At 29.3% G+C, this 13,184-nt stretch overlaps 1 protein-coding gene across 3 annotated transcripts; it reads right to left on the bottom strand.

Annotated features, from left to right (window-relative positions):
* Positions 1 to 2,577: 2,577 nt before the first annotated feature.
* Positions 2,578 to 10,676, bottom strand: LOC116137489 (ethylene-responsive transcription factor CRF1). Of its 3 annotated transcripts, none has more exons than XM_031423181.1 (3): positions 10,623 to 10,676; positions 4,152 to 4,351; positions 2,578 to 3,992 (listed from the first exon to the last, which is right to left on the bottom strand). In XM_031423181.1, exon 3 carries the CDS (start codon positions 3,777 to 3,779, stop codon positions 2,781 to 2,783), a length of 999 nt encoding a protein of 332 aa, XP_031279041.1. In that variant the 5' UTR covers positions 3,780 to 3,992; positions 4,152 to 4,351; positions 10,623 to 10,676; the 3' UTR covers positions 2,578 to 2,780. The 3 variants fall into 3 exon arrangements, with proteins under 3 accessions (XP_031279041.1, XP_031279039.1, XP_031279040.1); XM_031423179.1 differs by lacking the exon at positions 10,623 to 10,676 and adding an exon at positions 4,504 to 4,624; XM_031423180.1 differs by lacking the exon at positions 10,623 to 10,676 and having other exon boundaries at positions 4,152 to 4,487.
* Between the last annotated feature and the right edge of the window lie 2,508 nt (positions 10,677 to 13,184).

Here is a 13,184-nt window from a genome sequence, read left to right as displayed (position 1 = left end):
GGAAAAAGTCGTTTCCTCTAATTTTAATAGCAAGTTATATATAGAGGGTAATGTTACACAGATAAAGTTGGGAGTCGAATTTCGAAACTCAATCATTTACTTGAATTCGAAATTGAAGTCTCGATGTTCCATTAGAGATATTCTTATGCTGTATATCTGGAATAATTTTTTGGTGTGCACTTAGAAACCTAATTCAGAATTCATTGGCTACAAAGTATCTCATACTTGCAGCTAACAATTATCTGAAGTTAATTTTGACCTAGTCAATCAGGTTGTAACTTCCATTGTCAATGTTTTGAAGGTTTACAAGAAATTGGTCATTGTCGGTTGACTTGTTAAAACCTTATTATTTATTAAGTTGGTGATGATTTTTCACCTAACGGAATTAATAAATGGGCAGGTAGTCAAATAGTTTCTTTTTGACAAACACAAAAAAGAAGCATGTCATTTAATTCAATGCCAGCCTATGAGAAAACCCCAAATCAATGCCTTTTTGCTCTACAAATTTCAAACTCTTTTGAAAAAGTTTTAGAAGCTACAATGCCATCGCGTGATTCTAACCATGTATTTATATTTTTAAATAAGAAAATTATGAATTAATCTTAATCATATATTTATTATTAGAGTGTGCTTTTTGTTTATGATTAAGATATTCATATCAACTTACACGTACTTGAATTAATTCTCTAAAGTTCTAAAAATATCGACCAAATAAAAATTTTAATAGTTATTATTAGAGTGTTATCATTTAGATAATACTTATTTTAAAATTTATTAAAAGAGAGAGAGAGAGAGAGAGAGAGAGAGAGTTTATTAAAAATCGATTATTTTTATCATTCATATATATTTTGTTTATTGATAAATAAGTATTTATTAAATGATAAAATTATCTCCTGATTGATACAAATAAAACTTATGTCTTTTTTTTTTGAATAAACATTGTCTACTTTTTTTAATTATCAAAAATCACTGAAAATTATTAAAAACCCTTTATAAAATTATTAAAAATCTTATCAAAAATCTTCAATAAGAGTTACGGTATATCTCAAATTAATCAATCATATAATAACTTTTTTATTATTATCATTACATGGGCAACCAGAAAATTGGAAGAAGAGAAGAATCAATCAAAAGTCTTTGTGTCGTTTTGATTGGTCTTGGGAAGCAGAAGAATGATAGTGGAGGCAAAAGAACGGAAAGAAACAACACAAAATATTAGTGGCCGAAAAAATGGAGGCCACACAAATCACAATCTTCCCAAACTTTGAACCTAAAAAAAAAAAAAAAAAAAAAAATTGACTTTGATTCTCCATAATACACTACTAACTTTCTACAAAATTAGACATCTTTCAATTCATTAACCAATCCCCGTTGTAAATGACAAGTAGAAAATTCCACCACCATAGCCCACATAAACCAAGACTTAGACAAAATTCAAGAGCCATGATTTTGATAGAATTTGAGGTAGGTCTAACTTCTCACCCAATAAAGTCTTGTTGAATGGGAGGATTACCCTTTTTTATAAACTAATAGGCTTGATCGTGTCTAATCGGTGTGAGACTCCAACACTCCCCCTCACGGTCAAGCCCATATGTTGGGTCATGCCTGTTATTGGAGGTAGTTGTCGGCTATAACTCCTCACTCGTTGGTCAAGCACTCAGCTCAACTGAACCTAGCTCTGATATCATGATAGAATTTGAGGTGGGCCTAACTCCTCACCCAATAAGGTCTTATTGAATGAGAGGATTACTATTTCTTATAAACTAATAGGCTTGAGTGTGTCTAGTCGGTTTTAGACTCCAACAGATTTGACACCAAAGCTCATTTGCAAGATTTTGAATTGGGTTCTCATTATTTTTCTAAATTCTAAGTATCCACCTATAATACTATTCTTCAAGGTATTGAAATGTAATACAAGATACTAAATTGGGTTGTTCTTATTATAATTGGTAAATTGTTGATTTGATTATTAAAAATTAAATAAAAAAATCAGTTGTCACGATTCACTTGAAATATTGTCTTTGCTCTAATGGAAAGTAGTAGCATTATTGGGTATTACTATTATAATTGCAATTGACAAGTACATTTAACTAACACACATCATGGAAAGTTCAAAGTCCACCCATTTTGCTTGAGAAACAAGACATTTCTTCTTCCCATTATCGGCCGCCACATTATCATTACACGAATTTTTATTTCTTTTTCATTCTTATTGTCATAGCTGTCGCTGGAAATTGCTACAATTGTATTACAAAAACAACCAGATTGATTTGATTTTTATTGATTCGATGCACTCTCAAGTCCAACTGATATATCAGGACAGTGCTACAAAAGGAAGTCCAATCAATGACCTTAAATTTGATTCTATTATTGATTAACTTTTTTCAGTTTGAAAAACATGTAATGAATATGTTGACGATTTTTTTTTTTTTTTTTGAAATTTTAGATTTATGCATCGGTTCAAATTACTTGAAAAGACGTGATACTTTGGATGTACCCACTATTTTCTGGGGTGAACGATCTTAAAGAATCAAAATTTAAATAACATAAGAGATTAGAGATACTGAATAAAGAAGGTAGGAAAACTAAGAAAATTTATATCAAAAGTTTCATTAGGTACAAGGAGTTGCAAAATCTTGGAAGCTCCAAGAAGGAGAGACAAAAAACTCAAGACTCTCTGTGACAAATATGACAAAACTCTCAAGAACTTTGATGCATGATGTTCTTGAGATTTTATTAACCACATTTACTAAAATCATATTCCTAACTGCAAAAATTTATCAGCATGAAAAACTCAGAGTTCCATCAGCCCAAGCAAAGTCCTCCAGGCTAGGCTCAATATCAAATAAATTACTAATCACCTCGCCATTTCCCAAATCTTCAACCACACAAGAATCTTCAATGTAATTTTGATTAGGTACTCCGTAGAATTGGCCATAGTCGTCCTGGCATTGCTTAAACATGTCCTCAAAACCAAAATCGCCCAAATCTTCACTCATTGATGGTGATAAGTCTGGCACTTCCAGCAGATATGAAATAGATTGCTCATCTTCATAATTGCATTCTCTTCTGGCAGCCTTCTCCACATTGCATCCTTTCACAAACTCCTCCACGATGCCGTTCTCTTCTTTGATTCGATCTCCAAATGCATTAGCAAGTGAAGCTGAAGTCGTTACATCCAGCACTGACGATGGCGATGGATGAGAAAACATATCCTTAGTCTCTTCAGACACTGAAGTTGATTCAGTTGATACAATTGACAAATTCTTGATCTTCTCCGATTCAATCATGCTCTCAAACTCGCGCTTCTTGTTCTGATAAGCCATAGCAGCCTCCTCTGCAGTATTATAAGTTCCAAGCCAAACTCGAACCCGCCTGAATGGATCCCTGATCTCTGCTGAATACTTCCCCCAAGGCCTACGCCGAACGCCTTTATATATCGTAGATGACTTATGAGTTTTCTTATTTTCTTCCAACTTAGTACCATCACCATCTTTACTAGTTTTGCCTTCAACAACATTTTGCTGCAAAGAATTTTCTCCACTGGCTTCGTGCAGCGAACCCGGAAGAGAAATCTCTGTAACATAACGCTTAACACCATGAAATTGAGTTCTTCTGTGATGGTAGTCATCATCATCTTCACTTGAGGAATCTGTGGCCTCAGGATCATGGTAGATTATGCGAAGCTTCCTCATTGAAAACGAATTCTCTTCTCTTTTTGGCTTTGTTTTGCGAAAATTCATCTCTTGATTCAAAATTTGCCTTTGGAGGCCTGGCATTATATTATTATAGGAGACTATAACTTGAACAAGGAAAACAATAACCTCTTAAATCCCTAAATAAATCAAAATAGGAAAGGAAATCTTTCGCAAATTTGACTACTTGATTATCAAGAAAAACTCAAAATCCACAAACCCAAAATTGAATAATAACAATAATAATTATGATGTTTTCTTAAACAAGCCTCAAAGCACTCAACCCAAGAAGAATCCCTGCAATAAAGAAACAAAAACAAAACAAAACAGAGCAGAGCAGAACAAAATCAGAAACAGCCTAAAACCCATCTCATAAATCATGAAACAAACACATTAACAACTGGATTTCAAACAAATATGCAATGAAAACAAATCAAATAAGACAAACCCACTCACCTTTTTGACCTGGATTGCATACGAAAACTGAAAAACCTCTGAGTCTTGCTCTTTTCAAGAGACAAAAAGTTCTCACACAAGTTGAAGAAGAAGAAGAAGCAACAAGAGAGAGTGAAAAACCAGAGCTTGTTGACGGCCCCAGTGTTTAACAGATCAGACTCAGACGACATAAATATCCTCTGTTTGCTTGCCGAGAAAATCTGGAAAAGAAGAAGAAATCAACACAAAGACTAAAACTTTTAACAGCAAGCACGAAGCTTTTGTTTCCAAAAAACAACATACTGATGACAAACACAAAAGCATGGCACCTAAATTAAACAGAGAAATTGACAGAAAATGTTGTGTTGCTTACTTAAATAAATGAATGGGAAAGGGGCTTAATGCTGATTTGTGTGTAGGAATCCCTGAAGAGAGTGTCTTTATACTTAAAAACTTAAACTTTTTGTTGTTACGGTGAGTGGTAGTTTCAAGGAAGACTTTGAAACCCGCATGCACCAAACAACGACCACCTCCCCTAAGCCAATCCAAACTGTAGATCCTCCATGGCTGTGGCCCCGCGAATTTTTGTAAGATTTAATTTATCAATTATTCAAGGTTTTTTTTGGAGCTAAAGTTTGAGTGTACAATGTTTATTATTATATTTACCTCTTTCATTATAATGAAAATTTCCATTAAGACAGCAAAAGGAATATTTAAAATACCGCTTGTCCACTTAAATAATGACTTAATGACACTTTTTCTGTCCAACACTTTTAAAATACCATTTTTTCACCCAAAAAAATATACTTTTCAACTTGATAGTGAACGGAGAGCAAATTCGATCCATACTGATAGGACTTTTAAAGAGAAGAGACGGGTGAGTTTTTTTGTGGTGAAAAATTAGATTTTAATAGTTGTGATTGGTCAGAATTTGACTTTGGAGGGATACGATTATAAAAACCCTAATCGTTCGATTGTCAGTGATTGGCGGGGTTAACGAAAGTAAGGTTTAAATGATTTTTGTGAGTAATAATTGGGAAAGAGAATAATAGTGGTATAAGATCACGGAAATGCCAGAATCGATCGGCTATTGGCGGGGTAGAAAGTGTCATTAAAATTTTTATAAATGGAAGTTGTTTACTTTTATTTTTATAATTAAAATAAAATTTATATTTTGGAATAACCAAAAAAAAAAAATGGCTTTTCTCAATGGTGGGACTATGTGTACTCATAACAATGTTTTACACAGTAATATTATTAATATTTAAAATAAATTCTAATTTAAAGTTTTTTTTTTTTTTAAGGGCATATAACCTAGCTTTTTTCTCTGAAATGGAAATAAAATATTTCATTGGAATGAGTGAATGTCAAATTTTAGAAAAATATTATATCATAAAGAAATAATTAAAAGATTTCCTATATTCCACCTATTTTGTGCTTGGCGGCAGTCAGTAATTAATGTTTAGTCCATTATTACAAGTTTCCAACTATGAAATGGTAAATGAGAAAATAGCATGAAACATGTCATGCTGTTTATTAGTCAAATAAATACCAACTCTATTAAACAAAAGTTTAATTCCTTAAATTCTAAATCTAGAAATATTATTTATAAAGATTCCGTCCTTCTATGTCACCCTTTTTACAAAGAATAATTCTACTTTTGTCAAAGTTTTATCTAGATTTTTCTTACTTTTTTTTTTGTGATAGTAATTTAGCTAAATAAAATAAAAGATAAATTAGTGTTTGATATAAAAATAATTTATTAAAATAAAGATTATATAAGATTTTCAAAGGTGAAATAAAGAAAAACATTAAGGGAAATGATTTTTTAGAGGGGGCACAATTATGTAATGGATTAAGATATCACGGATACTTTTACCGGCCACTGGTGACAAATTTCAGAGGGGCCTGTGCCCCTTAGGGCATCTCCAACCCACCCCCACCAAAATGGCGTGGCACTGTAGCTTTTTTTTTTTTTTGTTAATTGTTAAGTTAATTTGATATTAATTTTATATCAAAATCACAACCAATTTGATTATTTTGATTTATTTAATTTGATTATTATTATAATAATACATTCATAATAATGATATAATTCAAAAAATATGAAAAATTAAAATAAAACTTATTGAATGCAAATATTAAACTACAATAAGTCAAAATAAAAATTAACACTAATTTAAAAACACTAAATCTAAAAAGCTTGAATGGACAATACATCTTTTTGAGCTTGAATGGACAGTACATCTTTTTTAATACATAATTGATCATTGTGGGAAGAACATACAATTCAAAATTAAATTACTATCAATAGAAATTTTACTTTTATGTTGTTGTTGTTTTTTTTTTTTTTTTTTTTTTGTATCTTTTATATTAGATGTAATGTTTTTCTATATTAAATGTAATATTTATTTGATTAAATAAATGCTAAATTTTATTAAATTAGTATAATTTTCAAAGTAATTATTATTTAATAAAAATATAATTCTCAATATTTAATTAATATATACAAAAATAATGAGTGAAATAGATTAATTATTGATTATTATAATAAAAAAAAAAGTTTTTTGGTGTAATATTTGGTGTAATGGGTTGGAGATGCAATAATGTTTTATACCAAAATTTACACCAGTTACTTATATCAAATTGGTGTAATGAATTGGAGATGGTCTTTCAAGGTTTGCCTCTGACGTCACTTAACAAATCGTCTAGTCATTTTATGTAGTCTTAATCAATTGACATATTACCGGAAGACAATGTGATACTATGTTTAATAAATGAATAATGAAGATCTTTAAGGCTTCTTTTGGTTCAAAATTTTGGGTTTTTGGGAAAAGTGTTTTGAAAAAAGTTAAAAAAAAAATTGAATTGGGCGGGTATTACGATGTAAGATTTACAAATTAATAAAATACCTTCTATGTTTGTTTTTTTACAAAACACCCCCTATAATAAAACATTAAAAGTTAACAAAAACACCTCCAACCCACCCTCAAATACGGACAGCCGACCACCACCGCTGGAGGGTGGTCGGAGTCGCTATAACAAAAACATTAAAAATATTTAGGGGTATTTAATTAAATTAATAAATTTAGGGGTTTAAAAAAAGTTGAATAAAGTTGAATAATATTATGAGTTTTTGGGTATTTTACTGTTTAACTTTTTTGGGAATACTAAAAGTAGTATTCCCAAAATCCAACCAAACGAAACCTAAATCTTCAATAATTTTCTGGAGTTGAAATGAAATGTTTGGCTTGAGAGAAAGTAAGAGAAAAAATTTACAGAGAATTCTAGAAAATGAAGAATTATATTACTTATAAATTAACGATAAATAATTTATGAAAATTTTAATTACACATGTTTATTTCACTATGCCTTTTTACAATTTTTTTTTTTTTTTTTCTTTTTACTCGAGATCAGGGGCAGATGGAGGGGGAGTCAACGAGCGTCAATTGACCCTCCTTAACTTTGCAAAATGATCAGATATATATATATAATTAACTTTTAAATTCATCAAATATATCAAATTAATTTTTTAGTTTTACGAAAAAAAAATCTCACAAATACATTTAATAAATTATATAATAAATTTTTTTATATATTATTTAATTATACAAAGAACAAAACGAAGAAAGTTTGTATATCTTTTCATATATTTTATAAAATAAATATAATTTCTAAAATTTGTTTGTCAAATAAAACTATTGTCAATTATTTTGTGTTTCAATACTTATATATATATATAGCTAGCTTACAACCCACTCTCACGGCCCCTACTTAAATTGCAATTGCTCAGATGGAGAATCGAATATGAAACCGTATGTCTATCTATACTATCTTCAATTCGTTCTAACCATTTAAACTACCCACAGATGAGTCATATTAAAGTATTAAAGTTAAAAAAAAAAAAAAAAGATAAATATAAAAATATGTATTTTGATACGTTACTTTAAGGGATCGAAACATAAAAGTAAAATTACAATATAATATTTTACTATAAAAGCTAGATAAATCTTTGAATATTTTATTAGTAGAAAATTTATTATAGTTTAATTTGAAGGTGCTGTTATTTGTGTTGGCTTAGTGACTTGGTCATTATTAAATTTTTTTTGTTTTGTTTTACACTCGTTAAAGTATTATAAAAACACAATCATAAATATATTAATTATAAAAAGCATTATAAATAAATACTTATATTTTTGTATAACGTATACCCAATATATTATTTATTGTAAGTTTATTTACAATTATATTATTAAGTTTAATTAACGTCTTGACCCCCTCTATAATGAGTTTTTGGCTATGACCCTGCCCGAGATGTTCGAGCAAGCTTGCGCACACCTCGACTAATCCCTAAAGACCCTAAAATTAACGACCGGATAAACCTTCCAATGGACAACCCTATTAGCAGTCAAGGGGACTAATCTTGGGGCCCTAAAGTTAATGACCGGATAAACCCTCTAATGATCACCCCTATTAGCAATCGAGTGGAATCAAACTCATAACCTCTTAAGTAATATAATCAAGAGGTTATATTACTATTTCTAAGAGTTATTTGTAGGGGTGGGCAAAACTGAATATCCGATCTGGTTGGGGATTTTTCTAATATGATTCGAATATTCAGAATAGGATAAAACCTTATCTAAATTCGATCTAGATTTTAGGATATTCAATTGTTTAGCACAGCCAATTTGGTATCCAATCTGGAAATTCAGATTTTCCAAAATTGTAATCTTGTATCCGATCCAAAAATTTGGATATTCGATTTTTTCTAATAGAATCCAATCGGATATCAAATTTTTTTGCATACCCCTAATTATTTGGCCACCCGGGGTTGGTTAAGCCAACATGATATTTCTTGCCAGATCAACAACAACTCTTTTCATTTCTCCGATTGCAATTTCCTTTAGGCGTTTGCTAAATAACCTTATACTATTTCTAAGTTTACCCAAAAGTCAGCCCAATTCCATCTTAAATTTATTTCCAGACACTCTCCTACACCCCTCGGCCCAATTAAGCCCATAAAGAATTTGGACTTGCTGTAAACCATGCGTAAGGTCAAAGTGAATTGGCCTAATACTTTATGGAACTAGTTGAAAGTTTGGCCCAAGGGTCAACCATTAAATTTTGGCCCAATACTTTAGTGTAAAGGGTATAATTACAAGATAAATTTAATATCTAAATACAAATTATATAGTAATAAATGTTAACCCAATATTAAATCAAACTAAATACAAATAACTGTATTTAAATTTAATTTATTCTTACTAAAATAAAAATACTAAAGTCGTATTGACTTGGAAGTGTCACGTCAATATTGTTTTTTTTATTTTCTTGGAAAACAAACAAACCCTAAACTGCGGACTGCAGAGCACATATTAAATACATCTTGCTTTTTATAATTATATTATTAAATATATGCTAAGTGTTTCCATCTGACTGGACAGTCAAAACGACAACACAACCTGATCTAAACCTAAAATACTAATTGCCTAGACCAACTTAATTATTTAAATTAAATATCTAAACCGTGTCTTTTGTTTTCATTAATAAGAAGAAGAAGAAACCTTGAACTATGTTGACTCTTGAGAAATTTCAGCTGTTTTGTAAGTATCTCCTGCAACAACAAATTATTTTATTATTTTAAAAAAAAACTTATCACTATAATAATCAAAAGATTCATGAATGTAAAATACATAAAGTTCATGAATATTTTTATATTATTATTAATGAATATTCTAATTTCAAGATATTTGATACATGAATCATGTAGATACATTTATGTGATAATGAGTAACAAATATAAATTAATAAAATAATATGATACATTCTGAGACGTGATTTATATAAGACTTCATTTTGGTTTAAATGTTAAATATTTTGGACAAGTGATTTTTATTTTTGAAAATCCATTTCATATTTCCATGAAATTAATGAAAAGCATTAGATCCAAAAATTGAAGATAGTCGATAACATTATCAAACCGATGTTATATGATATTTGACTGATTTTTGGCCCGTTATTGGGAGTATTAATTTTGACTAATCTATTTGCTAGTAAAAGTAATACAAGATCAATTTGAGTTTTTTTTTTTTTTTAAATTAATACTATTATTTAAAATACAAAGTAATTGGAACAAAACCATTAATTTGACTAATTCAATAAATACATTTTCATTTTCTTGCACAATAAGTTAGTTAGGCAAATTGAACAAATTATAAAATTTAAATTCAACACATTAATTGACTTGACATATTTTAAATTTCATGGCAATTAGATTTGAGATGTTTAACAGATCAGACTCAGACGACATAAATATCCTCTGTTTGCTTGCCGAGAAAATCTGAAAAAGAAGAAGAAATCAACACAAAGACTAAAACTTTTAACATCAAGCACGAAGCTTTTGTTTCCAAAAAACAACATACTGATGACAAACACAAAAGCATGGCACCTAAATTAAACAGAGAAATTGACGGAAAATGTTGTGTTGCTTACTTAAATAAATGAATGGGAAAGGGGCTTAATGCTGATTTGTGTGTGGGAATCCCTGAAGAGAGTGTCTTTATACTTTAAAAACTTAAAACCTTTTTTTGTTGTTACGGTGAGTGGTAGTATCAAGGAAGACTTTGAAACCCGCATGCACCAAACAACGACCACCCCTCCTAAGCCAATCCAAACTGTAGATCCTCCCTGGCTGTGGCCCCGCGAATTTTTGTAAGATTTAATTTATCAATTATTCAAGGTTTTTTTTGGAGCTAAAGTTTGAGTGTACAATGTTTATTATTATATTTACCTCTTTCATTATAATGAAAATTTCCATTAAGACAGCAAAAGGAATATTTAAAATACCGCTTGTCCACTTAAATAATGACTTAATGACACTTTTTCTGTCCAACACTTTTAAAATACCATTTTTTCACCCAAAAAAATATACTTTTCAACTTGATAGTGAACGGAGAGCAAATTCGATCCATACTGATAGGACTTTTAAAGAGAAGAGACGGGTGAGTTTTTTTGTGGTGAAAAATTAGATTTTAATAGTTGTGATTGGTCAGAATTTGACTTTGGAGGGATACGATTATAAAAACCCTAATCGTTCGATTGTCAGTGATTGGCGGGGTTAACGAAAGTAAGGTTTAAATGATTTTTGTGAGTAATAATTGGGAAAGAGAATAATAGTGGTATAAGATCACGGAAATGCCAGAATCGATCGGCTATTGGCGGGGTAGAAAGTGTCATTAAAATTTTTATAAATGGAAGTTGTTTACTTTTATTTTTATAATTAAAATAAAATTTATATTTTGGAATAACCAAAAAAAAAAAATGGCTTTTCTCAATGGTGGGACTATGTGTACTCATAACAATGTTTTACACAGTAATATTATTAATATTTAAAATAAATTCTAATTTAAAGTTTTTTTTTTTTTTAAGGGCATATAACCTAGCTTTTTTCTCTGAAATGGAAATAAAATATTTTCATTGGAATGAGTGAATGTCAAATTTTAGAACAATATTACATCATAAAGAAATAATTAAAAGATTTCCTATATTCCACCTATTTTGTGCTTGGTGGCAGTCAGTAATTAATGTTTAGTTCATTATTCCACGTTTCCAACTATGAAATGATAAATGAGAAAATAACATGAAACATGTCATGTTGTTTATTAGTCAAATAAATACCAACTCTATTAAACAAAAGTCTAATTCCTTAAATTCTAAATCTAGAAATATTATTTATAAAGATTCCGTCCTTCTATGTCACCCTTTTTACAAAGAATAATTCTACTTTTGTCAAAGTTTTATCTAGATTTTTCTTACTTTTTTTTTTGTGATAGTAATTTAGCTAAATAAAATAAAAGATAAATTAGTGTTTGATATAAAAATAATTTATTAAAATAAAGATTATATAAGATTTTCAAAGGTGAAATAAAGAAAAACATTAAGGGAAATGATTTTTTAGAGGGGGCACAATTATGTAATGGATTAAGAATATGCTTTTAGCCTTTTACTGGCCACTGGGTGACAAATTTCCGGAGGGGCCTGTGCCTTGCCCCTGACGTCACTTAACAAATCGTCTAGTCATTTCATAGAGTCTTAATCAATTGACATATTACTGGGAGACAATTTGATACTATGTTTAATAAATGAATAATGAAGATCTTTAAATCTTCAATAATTTTCTAGAGTTGAAATGAAACGTTTGGCTTGCGAGGCAGTAAGAGAAAACTTACAGAGAATTCTAGAAAATGAAGAATTATATTAATTATGAATTAACGATAAATAATTTATGAAAATTTTTAAAATTTTAATTACAGTTATTTATTTCATCATAACTTTTTACATTTTTTGTGTTTTTTTGTGATCGGGATTCAGGCGAAGGGAAGAGGGGACAACAATTGACCCTCCTTGACTTTTCAAAATGATCAAATCTATATATATAACTTTTAAATTCATCAAAATATATCAAATTAAATTCTTAATTTTATTAAAAAAAAAAATCCCATAAATGCAGTTGATAAATTATATAATGAATTTTTATATATATTATTTAACTGTCCAAAAAATAAAATAAATAAAGTTTGTATATTTTTTCATATATTTTATAAAATAAATATCATTTCTAAAATTTGTTTGTCAAATAAAACTATTGTCAATTATTTTGTGTTTCAATACTTCTATATATATATAAGGGTTAGCTTACAACCCACCCCCACGGCCCCCTACTTAAATTGCGGATGCTCAGATAGAAAATCGAATTTGAGACTGTATGTCTATCTACACTATCCTCAATTCGTTCTAACCATCTAGACTATCCACAGATTGGTTATATTAAAATATTGAAGTTAAGAAAAAAAATATATCAAAAATATGTATTTTGATACGTTATTTTAAGGGATCGAAACATAAAAGTTAAATTACAACAAAGTTATAATCTTTTATTGTTAAAGCTAGATAAATCTTTGAATATTTTATTAGTAGAAATTTCATTGTAGTTTAATTTGGAGGTGGTGTTATTTGTGTTGGCTTAATAACTTGTTTATTATTAAAAAAAAAATG

This window comes from Pistacia vera, unplaced genomic scaffold (genome assembly GCF_008641045.1).
Source record: "Pistacia vera cultivar Batoury unplaced genomic scaffold, PisVer_v2 Contig328, whole genome shotgun sequence".
Lineage (NCBI taxonomy): Eukaryota > Viridiplantae > Streptophyta > Magnoliopsida > Sapindales > Anacardiaceae > Pistacia > Pistacia vera.
The sequence above is the reverse complement of the archived record's forward strand: the minus strand, read 5'-3'. Positions and strand labels throughout refer to the sequence as shown.